The sequence below is a fragment of the Pan paniscus genome, chromosome 13 (assembly GCF_029289425.2).
Source record: "Pan paniscus chromosome 13, NHGRI_mPanPan1-v2.0_pri, whole genome shotgun sequence".
In the NCBI taxonomy this organism is placed as follows: Eukaryota; Metazoa; Chordata; class Mammalia; order Primates; family Hominidae; genus Pan; species Pan paniscus.
In genome coordinates, this window is record NC_073262.2 from 140,949,870 (window position 1) to 140,965,835 (window position 15,966).

At 49.7% G+C, this 15,966-nt stretch overlaps 1 protein-coding gene across 7 annotated transcripts in view; it reads left to right on the top strand.

Annotated features, from left to right (window-relative positions):
* Nucleotides 1-9,841: 9,841 nt before the first annotated feature.
* The window catches only part of TRAF3IP1 (TRAF3 interacting protein 1), an 81,926-nt gene continuing 75,801 nt past the window's right edge, over nt 9,842-15,966 (top strand). For 6 of the 7 annotated variants that reach the window (XM_055109270.2, XM_034955488.4, XM_063595346.1 and 3 more), the window contains exons 1-3: nt 9,842-10,092; nt 14,663-14,731; nt 15,166-15,327. In XM_055109270.2, coding sequence (XP_054965245.1) covers nt 9,970-10,092; nt 14,663-14,731; nt 15,166-15,327 — 354 coding nt within the window. In that variant the 5' untranslated portion in view covers nt 9,842-9,969. Of the gene's footprint in view, nt 10,121-14,662; nt 14,732-15,165; nt 15,328-15,966 lie in introns of all 7 variants that reach the window. The other variant, XM_063595347.1, reaches the window with a different exon arrangement.

A 15,966-nucleotide genomic window follows, 5' to 3' on the forward strand; every position in this document is an offset into this window, starting at 1 on the left:
TCTACAAAAAAAATTAAAAATTAGCTGATGGCCGGGCGCAGTGGCTCACGCTTGTAATCCCAGCATTTTGGGAGGCTGAGGCAGGTGGATCATTTGAGGTCAGGAGTTTGAGACCAGCTTGACCAATGTGGCGAAACCCCGCCTCTACGAAAAACACAAAAAAATTAGCCGGGCGTGGTGGCGCATGCCTGTAGTCCCAGCTACTCGGGGAGGCTGAGGCAGGAGAATCGCTTGAACACAGGAAGTGGAGGTTGCAGTGAGCCGAGATCGCACTACTGCACTCCAGCCTGTGCAACAGAGCGAGACTTCATCTCAAAAACAAACAGACAAAAAATTAGCTGAGCATGGTGGCACACGCCTGTAATCCCAGCTACTTCGGAGGCTGAGGTAGGAGGATTGCTTGAGCCCAGGAACTGGGGGTTACAGTGAACTATGGTTGTGTCATTGCACTCCAGTCTTGGACGCAGGGCAAGTGACACTCTGCCTCAGAAAAAAAAAATGCCAAGAACACACACTGGGGAAATGATGATTTCTTCAATAAATGGTGTTGGGAGAACTAGATCCATATGCAAAAGAATGAAACCAGACCCTCATCTTGCACCATATACAAAAATCAGCTCAAGATGGATTAAAGACTTAAATTTCAGACCCCAAACTATAAAACCATAGAAGAAAACATTGGGAAAAACCTTCTTGACAGTGGTCTGGGCAATGACTCTTTGAATAGGACCCCAAAAGTACAGGCAGTGGAAGCAGAAATAGGCAAATGGGATAATATCAAACTAAAATGCTTCTGTACAGCAAAGGATACAATCAGCAGAGTGAAGAGACAATGAGCAGAATGGGAGAAAATATTTGCAAACTATACATCTGATAAAGGGTTAATATCCAAAATATATAAAGAACTCAAACAAGTCCATGGCGAGGAGAACAAATAACCCAATTCAGAAATGGGCAAAGGACCCAAATAGGCATTTCTCAAAAGAAGGCACACAGATAAATGGCCAACAGGCATATGAAAAAATGCTCAATATTACCAATCATCAGGAAAAGGCAAATTAAAACCACAAGTCATTATCATCTCACACTTGGGAGAAAGTTATGATCAAAGAGACAAAGGATAACAATGTCAGTGAGGATATGGAGAAAGGGAACCCCATACACTGTTGGTGGGGATGGGAATTAGTGCAGCCATTATTGAAAACAAGATAAAGATTCCTCAAAGAACTACCAATAGAACTACCTTATTTTATTTATGTATTTATTTACTTTTGAGACTGAGTCTCACTCTGTTGCCCAGGCTAGAATGCAGTGGCATGATCTCAGATCACTGCAACCTCCACCTCCTGAGTTCGAGTGATTCTCGTGCCTCAGCCTCCCGAGTAGCTGGGACTACAGGCGCATGCCACCATGGCTGGCTAATTTTTGTATTTTTAGTAGAGACGGGGTTTCACTCCATTGGCCAGGCTGGTCTCGAACTCCTGACCTCAAGTGATCCACCTGCCTTGGCCTCCCAAAGTGCTGGGATTATAGGCATGAGCCACTGTGCCTGGCCAAAAAATAGAACTACCTTATGATCCAGCAGTCCTACTTCTGGGTAGATGCCTGAAGGATATGAAATCAGTATGTCAAAGAGGTAATTGTACTCCCCTGGTCATCCCAGCATTATTCACAATGGCCAAGACATGGTATGAACCTAAGTGTCCATTAGCAAATAAATGGAATACAGAAAATGTGGGATTTACACACCATGGAATACGAGTCAGCCTTAAAGAGGGAAATTCTGTCCTTTTCTTGGATGTTTGAACATAGAGGACATTATGTTAAATGAAATAAGCTGGCCAGGTGCAGTGGCTCATGCCTGTAATCCCAGCACTTTGGGAGGCTGAGGCAGGCAGATCACTTGAGGTCAGGAGTTCAAGACCAGCCTGGCCAACATGGTGAAACCCCGTCTCTACTAAAAATACAAAAATTAGCCAGGCGTGGTGGCGGGCACCTGTAATCCAAGCTACTTGGGAGGCTGAGGCAGGAGAATCACTTAAACCCAGGAGGCAGAAGTTGCAGTGAACTGAGATCACACCACTGTACTCCAGCCTGGGCGACAGAGCGAGACTCCATGTTAAAAAAAAGAAAGAAAGAAAGAAGCCAGAAACAAAAAGACAAATATTGCATGATCTCAACTCATATGTGGAATCCAAAGTTGAACTCATAGAAGCAGAGAGTAGAATGGTGGTTGTCAGGGACTGGGGAGTGTTTGTGTGTATGAAATGCGGATATGTTGGTTAAAGGGTACAACATTTCAGTTGGACAGGCTGAGTAAATCCTGGAGATTAATGTATAGCATGGTAACTCTAGTTAGTAATAATGCATTAATTATATACTTGAAAATTCCTGAGAGAGATCTTACACGGTCTCACTGCAAAAAAAGATGAGAGGAAATGGATATATGAATTTGCTTATTTTAATCATTTCCCAATATATACATAAATCAAAACATCATTTTGTACACTGTAAATATATACAATTTTTATTTGCCAATTATACCTTTGTAAAGCTGCAGGGAAGGGGAAGAAAAAATAAATAACATGGCAAAAATATAAAACTAAATTACAAAAATAATAAAACGTGCTCTGTGTAACTTAATCAGAGTGGAGAGTATCTGCCAGGAGTATAAGTAGGGGCTCCCTTGAGACACCTGAAAACTTCTTACTCATGGTGGTCTCTCTTCTCAGATGTGGTTGGGGCCTGTGGCGTGCAGGATCCCCCAGCTCCACCCTCCTGGTGTCATCTTTACATTGACTGGGGCAAAGGAAGGGTGTCTTGGGCTGCCTGGGGAGGCAGAATCTTACACCCCTCACCCAAGAGTGGCCACTTACCAGCAGAGCTTAAGATTGTTGGGAAATTGGCATGGGTGGCTCAGAGGCCTTTGGTGGATGATGGGACCCAGGCCCCTGCCCCTTCAAAGTCATGGGACCCTCCTGGAAGGGCCTGAGGGCCTGTGAGAGGGAGGGTAGTGAATCTTTCCCTCAGACTGCCCATGGGGGAAAGCTCCAAGTATTATGGCCTGCTCGCTATGTATTGCACCCCCATACTCTTTGTGGGACCCAGAGGGCCGTCCAGCTTGCACAAGGCAGACATAAAGATTCAGTGGCGGGGGTGGGGGGGGTGAGAATATCTGAGCTGGATTTCAGAAAGGTGGGGGACCTTCTTTTGTACCCCAAGCTGGGGAAGCAGATGCGACAGTCACAGCAAACACTTCCTGCTTGTGATGGAAATGTGTTTCTGCTGGGCCTCTTGGGCCTAGTTCCCCTGTCTCTGCCCAGTGGACATGCATTTGCTCCATAGTGACCCCCCACCCCACTCCCTTGTGGATCCAGGGCTGGTGAGCCCATCTGCAGCTCTGCACTTCTCTGACCTGGTATCTGCTCCCCAGCCCTTCCCAAAGCCTGACCCACATCTTGGGCTCTTGGTAGAAATGGAGTTCAGGGTGGGGCCAAGTCAGCCTCCCCAGGCCTTTGTCTCTGGGAATGTCTGCCTCCCGGTGAGGGGAGGCAGGGCCTGGAAGACACATTGGAAGCTTTGTGGCTTCTCTCTCCTGGAGCGAGTCAGGGCCATGGTTATCATTCATTCAGAAACTGTTCATTTCAAAACAGCTCCTGCCAGCCTTTTATGTTTCCAACACTTTCTTTGCTGTGATTTTCTATAGTTGTTTAATCAATTATCTTTTTTTTTTTTTTTTATGAATGACTCTTTTTTATGTTCTCTGCCTTTCCCTCTGATGCTTTTAGGACTCTGAGAAGCTTAGGGGTAATTTAGGGTACATCGTCCCTCCTACCTGGTACCTGGCTTGGAGCCGTTAGAACTGGAGGCTTCAGGCTGCCCTCTGCACCCTCCTGCCCTGGGAGGCCCTGGTTGCAGGTCTCTTTCTTGGAGTCAGGAATCCTTAGCTGCCTCTTCTTAGGCCTGCTTTCCAAGCACCCCGGATGCCCATCCGCCCTCCCGCTCTGTGCGGAGGGTGAGGACTCACCTCGAGGCAGTGTTGGGGCCTCATGAGACACAGTGGGTGGCATGGAAGACAGTCCATGCTCCTCAAGCACTGCACTGTCCAGGGACGCATGTCCACTCCCTGGCCACCTCCCCGCCTCCGTAAGGATCTCGGTGGGAGTGGGTGACTCTGCTCCCTTGTCCCAGATCTTCTCAGAGCTCCTGATGCCCAGGTGGGCAGGAGGCTCTCTGATGGCTCACAGTTCCAAACAGCCAGGCCCTGTGCCCTCAAGGCCTCCACAAGGCCTTGGCCCACACGGCTCCTGCTCTCCATAGGCTGGGGGAGAGATAGGAACCAGCTTCCCCTTTGGGCAGCACTGGTTCAGGGTCCCTGGCAGAACCTCAGGGGCCCAAGTGTTCTCCAGGCCACACCTACCTCTCCCACCACTCAGGCTGGCCACTGTCAGACAAGCGGGTTTCTGGCTATCAGGCCCAGAGGAGGATACTGCCCCGATGGGACTTTCTGGGGCGGGGGCCGGGGAGCTCTGCTCTTGGGAACATTGTTCCGAAGGCAGGGCGCTTGTGGTCTCTGTGCTCCTTCCACCGCTGCTCAGGCTGATCCCAGCCAGCTCAGAGCTCAGAGACGGATGGGCCCTTGCAGGAGCCTCTTGGCTCCCAGCTTGGCCATGGTGGGCAGATCAGGGAAGGCGGCCCAGCCGGGCTTCCTCCAGTTTGGGAAGACGCTCCCGCTTTCAGCCACCACAGCATCACCTGCATCTGGTGCAGCACCCCTGAGGGCCCTGTCGTCCTGTGAAGATGACCGCCCTCTCTCTAACACCTGGGAGCAGGAGGCTGCTGCAGTCTTGTCTAAGGGCTTCATCGTTTCAGAGCTTTAGGCCAGCCTCTGCGAAATGAGGGCCCAGCCACGAAGAAGTACAGTCTCACCATGCTCCTCCCCTATAAAGACTTTCAGGGAGGCCTGAGGAGAGGTTGGGTGGTGGGCAGGAAAGGTGAAATGCAGGAATGAAGGGAGCTAACAGCATTCTCCATGTTCATGGGAAGTGTTAGTTTCACTGGGTGGGGGATGTTGGCAAATGACAGGTCAGTATGGAAACTGTTTATTTTTCTTTATGGGGTTTGATGAACTGTGTAATTAATGCTTGTTCTTGGGAAGGAGGTACGTGTGTGATAAGGACATGTGTGGACAATCAGGAGAAGAACGGGAATTTGGGAGCCCTAGAAGGAGCGTGATTCAGTGATTCAGTGTCCACCGTCATCCTGGACTGTTCCAAGGGACTGCAGTGCCAAATGTCACAGTGGACTGTCCTGCAGAGGTCCTTGGGATGGTGTGAGTCTGCACTGGAGACCATATACTCTGGGAAGTGTAGTGCTGAGAGAAAGGGGATGGATGGAAGATCACAAAAGCTTCTGTGGGTTGGGAGTGGAGTTTCCAGAGTCAGGAAGATTTCATGAGGCAGGAGTCAGAGGCTGGTGGTGCTCTGGCCAAGGAGTAGGGTTATAAACGGAGAGCAGCCAAGATGGAATCCCTCTGAGGGTGCAACTCTTTGGGGGCTTGTTTTCCCCACGGAGCATGGGATGGTTCTATATGGTGAGTGTCGTTAAATTCCCTCTATCATGGGCTGTCTCTCTCTTAGGTGTCTCCCAGCCTTTTGACCGAGTCTCACACAGCCAGCCCACCTGCAAGGTGCAGTGTAGGAGGAAGCAAGGCCAACAGTTAAAAGGAGATGAGCCCTGGCCCCTTTCATCTGGCCTCTGTCTAGGTGACCAAAGCTCACTTGGTCCTGGATATAGTTAGCAGCATGAGGAGTGATGTTCCTAGGACCAGCGGACAGCATGGACGCTGCCTTCTAGAAGGTCTTAACTCCCCATTAAATCCCCAGCACTCAGACAGTAATCCATACATAGCAGTGATTCAGTAAATGCTTGAATGATACTTGATGTGGTATCTTCACTAGAGATATATGAATATTTAGCAAGGGCAGGGAAATATGCTCAAAATCACTAATCACTACAGAAATGTAAATAGGAACCATAACAAGACACCATTCCACACCCGTAGAAAGTTGAACATTAAAAAAGACTGACAGGGGCCGGGCGCGGTGGCTCACGCCTGTAATCCCAGCATTTTGGGAGGCTGAGGTGGGTAGATCTTGAGGTCAGGAGATTGAGACCATCCTGGCCGACATGGTGAAACCCTGTCTCTACTAAAAAATACAAAAAATATCTGGGCGTGGTGGCAGGCACCTGTAGTCCCAGCTACTCAGGAGGCTGAGGCAGGAGAATGGCATGAACACGGGAGGCGGAGCTTGCAGTGAGCCAAGACGGTGCCACTGCACTCCAGCCTGGGCGACAGAGCAAGACTCTGTCTGCGGGGTGGCGGGGGGGGGGGGTGCAGGTGGGAAGACTGACAGGCTGGGCACAATGGCTCACACCTGTAATCCCAGCACTTTGGGAGGCCAAGGCGGGCAGATCACCTGAGGTCAGGAGTTCGAGACCAGTCTGGCCAACATGGTGAAACCCCATCTCTACTGACAATACAAAAATTAGCTGGGTATGGTGGCGGGTGCCTGTAATCCCAGTTACTCAGGAGGCTGAAGCAGGAGAATCACTTGAACCCAGGAAACAGAGGTTGCAGTAAGCCGAGATCATGCCATTGCACTCCAGCCTGGGCAACAGAGCAACACTCCATCTCAAAAACAAACAAACAAACAAACAAACAAAAAAACAAACCAAAAACAAAAAGAAGAAGAAAAACAAAAAGACTGACAATACCAGATGTTGGCAGGGATATGGAGTAACTTGGGATTCAATATATTGCTGGTGGGAATGAATGATGATGCAGCCACTTTAGAAACAGCATGGTAGTATTTGTAGAGTTAAACATATTCTTACCCTACAACCCAACAATTCCAATACAAGAGAAATGAAAACTTTCACAAAGACTTGTAAGTGAATGGTTATAGCAGCATTTTTTTTTTTTTTGAGACAGAGTCTCACTCTGTCACCCAAGCTGGAGTTCAGTAACACGATCTCAGCTCACTGCAACCTCTGCCTCCCAGATTCAAACATTTCTTGTGCCTCAGCCTCCTGAGTAGCTGGAATTACAGATGCACCCCACCACGATTGGCTAATTTTTGTATTTTTAGTAGAGACAGGGTTTCACCACGTTGGCCAGGCTGGTCCTGAATCCCTGACCTCAAGTGATCTGCCCACCTTGGCCTCCTGAAGTGCTGGGATTACAGGTGTGAGCCACCATGCCTGGCCAGAAGCATTATTCATAAAAAATAAAAAACTGAAAGCAACCCAAATGTCTATCAACTGATGGATAAACAAATTACACTATGAAATACCATTCAGCCACAAAAAGGAATGGCATATTAATATACGTGTAACAATATGAATGAATCTCAAAAATATTATAAGAGAAATAATGAAATACAAAAGACTATGTACTGCATGATTCCATTTATATGAAACTCTAGAAGAGGCAAAATTATAATGACAGAAACCAGATTAGTGGCTGCCTGGGGCCAGGGTGGGGAAGGAGATGGGCTGCAAATAAGCAGTAAGAAATGTTTTAGGGTGCAGGGACTGTTCTATATTTTGATTGTTGTGGTGGTAACATAATTGTATATAATTACCAAAATGTATCAACCTGCACACTTAAAATGTGTGAATTTTATTGTATGTAAATAATAAAATATAAATTTTAAGTAGAAGAGACCCCCACATCTAGATATACCATGTGCAAACTTCTGGCAAACCAATAATAAAAATAAAATCTTGAAGGCAGCCAGAAACAATAGACAGAAGAACAAAGAATTACGGAAGACTTTTATTCAGAAACTATGCAAGCCAGAAGTCAACGGAGTAACATCCTTAAAGTACTGAAAAACAAAAACAGTCAGTCTAAAATGCTACACTTCTCTTTTTGTTTGTTTTTGTTTTTTAAAGACAGAGTCTTGCTCTGTTGCCCAGGCAGGAGTGCAGTGGTGCCATCTTGGCTCACTGCAACCTCCAACCCCTGGGTTCAAGCGATTCTTGTGCCTTAGCCTTCCAAGCAGCTGGGGTTACAGGCACACACCACTACGCCCAGCTAATTTTTATATTTTTAGTAGAGACAGGCTTTCACCATTTTGGCCAGGCTGGTCTCAAACTCCTGACCTTAAGTGATCTGCCTGCCTCAGCCTCCCAAAGTGCTGGGATTACAGGCGTGAGCCACTGTACCCCTAGAATTCTTTTTTTTTTTTTTTTGAGACGGAGTCTCACTCTGTCACCCAGGCTGGATTGCAGTGGCATGACCTCGACTCACTGCAAGCTCTGTCTCCTGGGTTCAGGTGATTCTCTTGCCTCAGCCTTCCTAGTAGCTGGGATTACAGGCGCCCGCCTCTGCACCCAGCTAATATTTTGTATTTTAAGTAGAGACGGGGTTTCACCATGTTGGTCAGGCTGGTCTCAAACTCCTGACCTCCCAACCCTAGAATTCTATACTTCTATGCTTAATAAATATTTGTGGCTGAATTTATTGGAGGTGGTTATAGTGGGACATGGAAGGAAAACTATAAAAATGCAATTTAGTATTTGTTGATAAACCATACAGCCTGACTGGCATTGAAATTGGTTGTCTGTATAACTTTTCCATTACCAACTGAACTGTGCTAGAAGAAATATTAAAGGAAGTTCTTCAGACAGGAGGGATATGACACCAGATGGCGATTTAGATCTCCACAAAAAATGAGGAGGCCTGAAAATGGTAAAAATGAAGGTCAATTTAAAAGTTATAATGGGGGCGGGCGCGCACGCCTGTAATACCAGCACTTTGGGAGGCCGATGCGGACGGATTGCCTGAAGTCAGGAGTTTCAGACCAGCCTGGCCAACATGGTGAAACCCCGTCTCTACTAATAATACAAAAGCGAGGCTGGTGTGGTGTCGGGGGCCTGAAGTCCCAGCTACTCATGAGGCTGAGGCAGGAGAATCACTTGAACCTGGGAGGTGGAGGTTGCAGTGAGCCAAGATCGCGCCACTGCACTCCAGCCTGGGCGACAGAGTCAGACTTCGTCTCAAAAAAAAAAAAAAAAAAAAAGGTTATAATGATGTGCTCATTAGAAGAACTACAGACCCCAGAGCTCTCAAATCGCCAGAAGGATTTCTGCGGTAGGCCTGTGCATGATGGACAGAGGACAGGTGGGAAAGAATCACGGACACCTAGTAGGACAACTAGGCATGGCTTTGTCCCGGTTTCAGAGCACCGACACAGCATTTAGTCACCATTTACCTTCCTGGGAGGTGGGTTAGGCAGCGGGCACACTAGTCCTGCTTTGTGGGAACAGAAGTGAAGTCTCAGAGAAAACAGGTGACTTGCCCAAGAAGCCTTATTAATTACCAGCCAGGACAGCGTATTTTCTATTCCGTGTGTTTTGGGATAACTTAGTGCCGTCCCCTCCGATGAACCAGTGCCTTCGAAAGCCCTTGAGATTTGGGAAACAGGCGGCACAGATCTTGGAAGTTACCTTGTTCTTAATCAGTCCTCAGGCAGTCGCCTCTAACGCGAGCGAACACCCGCTTCCCGAGGCCGTCGCTCGGCAGAGGAGGGGCCAGGCGCCCGATCCCAGATCCCCTTTCCCCGTCCCGCCGCGCCCCGCCTGCGCTGGCACAGCCGCACTCCCGCAAATCCCTCCCGCGGAACCCCCAGTCCTGCCTGCGCGGGTGCTGGAAGGCGGGCAGGGGGCGGGGCGCCGCGGCGCGTCCGTTGCTAAGGCCGCGCAGCCCTAGTGACCGAACGCCCGGCGGCGGCCGCGCAGGCGCTGTGGTGGGCTCCGGTGCACTGTGGGATGGAAACCGGAGCGGCGCGTCCTGGCGGGACCGGGCGGCGGCGGCGGGGCCGGCGGCGGCCAGGGACCCGGGCTTAGGCTCGGCCGGGCCGGCTGAGGGGCGCGGGCGGCCAGCGGGCGGCGGACGCCGTCATGAACGCGGCGGTGGTGAGGCGGACGCAGGAGGCGCTGGGGAAAGTGATTCGAAGGCCGCCGCTGACAGAGAAGCTGCTGAGCAAGCCCCCGTTCCGCTACCTGCACGACATCATCACGGAGGTGGGCGCCGGGGGCCGGGCCCGGCCAGGTGCGGGTCGGGATTCCGGTGGGCGCCGAGGTCAGGGCCCGGGCCGGGTGGCGCCGGGTGCGAGCCGGGCTCGGACTCGGGTGCGGGTCGGGGGCCGGGGCTGGGCCGGAGTCGGGGCCCGGGCCGGGTGTGAACCGGGTGTGGGCCGGGCTTGGGGTGCAGGTCGGGGGCCGGGTTAGGGCCGAGTGTGGACCGGGTGTGGGCCGGGCTCGGGGTGCAGGTCGGGGACCTGTTCAGGGCCGGGTGTGGGCCGGGCACAGGGTGCGGGTCGGGGGCCGGGGTCAGTTCCGGGGTCGGGGCGAGAGTTCTGTGCGGCCCCTGCCTGGGAGCCCGGCCTGTAGGCCCAATTCCGCGGCGCCCTCGGTGAGGAGGTCCTGCCCCTCCCCCGGCTCCGGGCCGCCGCTTACAAGGAGGCTCCGGGCCTTCAGGAGCATTCTTACTTCGTCCCTGCCTGCCCGTGTATTTCCTTAGAGTGCATCTTCCATTATTCCTGGCAGAGCTGCTTCTGTGACTCCTGCCTCGTCTAACCTTGCAGAATCCCTCTCGCTTGCCCTCAAGTATGTAGCACGTGGAAGGCACTCCCTAAATCCTGGGAGAATGGAAATAATATTTTTTATACAACCCTTCTGCCCCAAAGTTTCCCTGCATACCACATTTTGGGTGCTTAATAAATGCCTGCGGGTGAATTTAGTGGAGGTGGTTGTAGGGAGACTTGGCAGGAAAAACTGTAGCAGAGCTGCACACCCTGCCCTAAATTGAGATTGGTGGTCTCTGTAGCTTTTCCCACTTGCGGATGGTGTGCTTCTCCGTGACGGAGACCCTGGCTTGCTTCTTAGCATGGCTCTGGTGATCTGCACTGGGTAAGGTACATAGAAATTGCACAACAAACATCCCCTGTTGAGTGGGACCTGTCAAGGCTCGTGGTAACTCCCTGGTAACTCTCAGGAGCGTCACTGCAGCGGGCGCAGCACCCATTTCCATGGTGGACCCAAGGGCACGTGGGAACTCAGAGGTGTGTTTTGGGATTTAGGATTCAGGTTGGACTTGCAGACTTCCAGGGCCTCATGACCTCACCTGGTGATGGTCCTCAAGCTCTGTTTCTCACTCTTTTCAACAGGTTGGGTGCCTTATTCTTGCACAGACTTTGCTTTACTGGTTCTGCCCTCCTACCTTAGCTTATAACGTGTGGTCTCCTGGAGCGTGTGCCTCTGTGTTAAAACAGTGCCTAAAAATGCTCTCGAATCCACCCACATCCCAGGGCCTCGCCAGCCCTGGTCATGTCCTCCCAGCTGGTGCAGCACTTACAGCCTGTCCTGGACAGTGTGTGGGGAGAGGACCTGCTGTGTGGATAGCCCGGTGGGAGGGGGACAATGTGCCGCATCACCACCGTCCCGTGAAGTAGGCGGGTACCCGTCCTCTGACCCAGAGGGAACAAGAGCCAGTGTGAGCCCAGCCCACTCTAGCTGTGGCTGCCAAAACCTTTATTCTCCCAGTCCTGTCTGTCCCACTGAAATGCAGAGCCCAGGAGGGAGGCGCAGGGAGTGTGCCTTATCCTTGTGGGGCAGTGATGGCGCTCAGCTCACGGTGGCTGTCCAGTCACTACCGCATAGTTGGTCAGAGGAATCCTAATGGGAGAGGAGGAGGAACGTGGCTGTGGCTCACGCCTGTAATCCCAGCACTCTGGGAGGCCAAGGCGGGCAGATCACTTGAGCCCAGATGTTCAAGACCAGCCTGGCCAACATGGTAAAACTACATCTCTACTGAAAATACAAAAATTAGCTGAGTGTGGTGGTGCACCTGTAATCCCAGCTACTCAGGAGGCCGAATAGGGAAGATTGCTTGAGCCGGGAAGGTTGAGGATGCAGTGAGCCGTGATTGTACCACTGCACTCTAGCCTGGGTGACAGAGTAAGACCCTGTCTCAAAAAAAAAAAAAAAAAAAAAGAATTGCCTTCTTGGCCAGGTAGATAGGGTGTGTGGAACGAGTTGCATGTTCCCAATTAGGAACGACTGGTCTGCTCTTCTCCCATAGACTTCCTCATCTAATGCCAAAGTTGATTTCTCTCCCTGTGTAAAGATAAATAAATTATGACCTACTTGATAAAGATGTTAGAATGACTGACATATTGGAAAGGATTTTCAGATAATAGGTGGAGAGCCTCTTATGAAAATGGTTTACTGTACTGAATATTATACACACATTACTATATTAGTATTTTAGCTATAGCTAAACTAACCACCCCGTTTCATTAAGCTAAGTGTGGATACTGTGACGTTAATGTCTCTTGTCACTTACAGTTATTGCTCACAATTTTTTTTTTTTTTTTTTTTTAGAGGGATTCTTGCTCTGTCGCCCAGGCTGGAGTGCAGTGACACAGTCTCCACTCACTGCAACTTACGCCTCCCAGGTTCAAGCAATTCTCCTGTTTCAGCCTTCTGAGTAGCTGGGACTACAGGCACATGCCACCATGTCCAGCTAATTTTTGTATTTTTAGTAGAGATGGGGTTTCGCCATGTTGGCCGGCCTGATCTCGAACTCCTGACCTCAGGTGATCCGCCTGCCTCGGCCTCCCAAAGTGCCGGGATTACAGGTGTGAGCTACTGTACCCAGCCTATTGCTCACAATTTTAACTGCCAGCATCCTGGGAAAACCTCAGCAGGGACAAAATGAAAATGTTCCAGGAATGTTAAATGCAGGATGCTCTTAATATTCTACCTGTCATCTCAAGAAAAACAGTAGCATAGCTCTTACATAGTGTGGTGTGGAATGAAAACTCCTAGATTCATTAATACCTAACTTGATGCAAATTAAGGACTTGTGGCTTGATTCCAGAGGAGGCTCTCATTAGGGTGGGACTGTCTTGTTTTTAAAACATGTCTCCCCGTAATCAATATGCTTTATTAGCTGACCTAGGATATGTGGCTATGAGCATACCTGTCCTTACCACATACCATGCAGCCTGCTGGTAAGGGTCCCAGCTATTCAAAATGCTTGTTGCTACAAATTGTATTGATTTTACAGTAACCTACCACATTTCAAAAAACTGCAGTCTGAGACAACCCAGGACCCTGGCTGGGTGTGGTGGTTGAGGGGAACAGGAAAAATAATTGTCCTAAAAGCTGGTTTTAGGGCTAATTAGGAGGTACAGGTTACCTGAGGGAAGGGATGATTAGGGAGAGAACCAAAGCATGAGGTGTGGAGCCTGCCACCGTCTTAAGAAGTGAGTAGTGACACGTGGTGAGGAGAAAGACCCTTGCAGAACTTCTAGTCTTAGAAAACTAGGCTGAGAAATTCCTTTTCTTTTCTTTCTTTCTTTTTTTTTGAGGCAGAGTCTCATTCCGTTGCCCAGGCTGGAGTCCTGTGGCGTGATTCCGACTCACTCCAACCTCCACCTCCCAGGTTCAAGCAATTCTGTTGCCTCAGCCTCCTGAGTAGCTGGGATTACAGGCACCCACCACCATGCCCGGCTAATTTTTGTATTTTTAGTAGAGACGGGGTTTCACCTTGTTGGCCAGGCTGGTCTTGAACTGCTGACCTCAAGTGATCCACCCACCTCGGCCTCCCAAAGTGCTGGGATTACAGGTGTGAGCCACTGTGCCCAGCCAAAGTTCCTTTTCTTTTTGGAATCTGTTCCCTCCATTGCACCTGAAGGACTCTTGTAAAATGCCGTTCCAGGTCCTCCTCGTGGTCCTTCGGCTCAGTTCATGTCCCTGAGTGGCTTCACAGGGCCTCTGCACCAGGCCCCGAGTGTCTCTCTGGCCTCAGGCTCCTGCCGTCCTACATTTCTTTTGATCCCTTGCACGGGACTCTGTGGGTCCTGGACCTTGTGTGGACTTTCATTTTCTTTTTTTCTTTTTTTTGAGATGGAGTCTGGCTCTGTCGCCAGGCTGGAGTGCAGTGGTACGATCTCGGCTCACTGCAATCTCTGTTTCCTGCTTCAAGTGATTCTCCTGCCTCAGCCTCCCGAGTAGTTGGGACTATAGGCAAGCACCACCACACCCAGCTAATTTTTGTAGTTTTAGTGGAGACAGGGTTTCACCATGTTGGCCAGGATGGTCTCGATCTCCTGACCTCGCGATTTGTCCGCCTCAGCCTCCCAAAGTGCTGGGATTACAGGTGTGAGCCACCACACCCAGCCGTGTGGACTTTCTTATGTTTGGCATGTGCATCCGAAATGTCCCCTTGCCCAACTCTTCTGTAAGCCTGGTCCCCATCTAGGTATGATTCCTCCAGGAAGGGTTCCCTGCCACTCCTGCTCCCTCCCGGATTGTGGATTAGGTACCAAGCCTGAGTGCTTCCTTAGTACCTGCATGGTGTCATCTTTACCCATCTGTCCACACAGCCAGACTAAGTTCTGAGAGGATCTGGCTGGCTTCTGCCCTGCACAGCACGTGTAGTAGACATCAAATATTTCTTAAGTGGATGATTCAAATCTGGGCTGCTAGTCAATTCGGACATCTCCCAAGTGTGGAGTTGAGTGGATGAGGCTGATGAGGAGGCTGTCTGTGAGGTGACATGGTGGCCTTTCTTTCTCTCTTGAAGGTGATTAGAATGACCGGTTTCATGAAGGGCCTCTACACAGACGCCGAGATGAAGTCTGATAATGTGAAGGTGGGTTTGAGTCGGGCTTCTCCTGTTGACTCCTCGCCTTAACGGATGGGATTTTTTGTAGGCCTGGTAGTGTGGCGTGTGTCATTTCTCTGCCACATGTGGTTGGAATACAAGGTCAGTGAATTCGTAAATTGGTATATATACCCTTTCTCATTTCATTTTCTCACTGTGGCAACTGGATGTCATACTAGTTTTATTCACTGAAAAATGGGATTAGTATTTCAAAGGTTAATGCTAGCCCATCAACTAAATTAAAGGCTTTAATGAATTGTTTTTGTTTTGTCAGTAAAAGGTCAGTATTTCTAGATTTGTTATATATCTAAAAACAGCTTTGTATGTAAACAAAAACTATCCTATGCCTGGTAAACATACTGAAGATAATGCACACTCTTCAAAGTATTGTAATATTTGTATTTTCAATGGAAATGTTTCAGGATAAAGATGCAAAAATTAGCTTCCTACAAAAGGCCATAGACGTGGTTGTAATGGTGTCGGGAGAGCCACTGTTGGCCAAACCAGCCCGAATCGTGGCGGGGCATGAGCCTGAAAGAACAAATGAGCTGCTCCAGATAATTGGAAAATGCTGTCTCAACAAGGTACTACTGCTGTCCTGGCATTTTGAACTTACTTAGTACTTGAGTAAAAAGTAGTCGGGGGTGAGGGACTCACATGTGCGGGCGGTTTAGGGAAGGAGTTTCAGTGGTGTCTGTCAAACACTGTGCTTTGAATCTGATCCCACCCCTTCTGGAGCCCCAGACATACAGGAGGAGTAATTTAATACTGAATGATAAAACAAATAAGGGTATGTAATACGCAAGTTCTGCAAGCTTTCAATAGAAAATTGGGAACCCTTCAGGCACACTGTGCCTGGCTGGAGGCTGGAGGCTGCAGGCCCAGGCTTCCATGCCCTCTGGCTTTCTCCTTTCTGAGGCTCCCTTGAGGACAGGTGGCTGCTTCCAGCCAGGGCTGCAGTGGCTGCAGGAGCTGCTTTTCTTCTTCCCTGGGTCTTAATGGGGAGTCTCTGTTCTCTTCCTCCATCTTCAGCCTCTGGTGTCTGCTTGCCTGTCGCCCTTCCTCTCTCTCTTCCACCTTTTCTCTCTCTCTCGGTTGCTGTTTCAGTTGTACGGGGAGTAGATTTTTTCCTTCTTGAGCTTTTCACTGTGGGCTAGAAACTTGGGTGTCAGGCCTCAGGCTTCTCTGGTTAGGTCCAGCCTGGGCCATGTTTGCCCAAATGT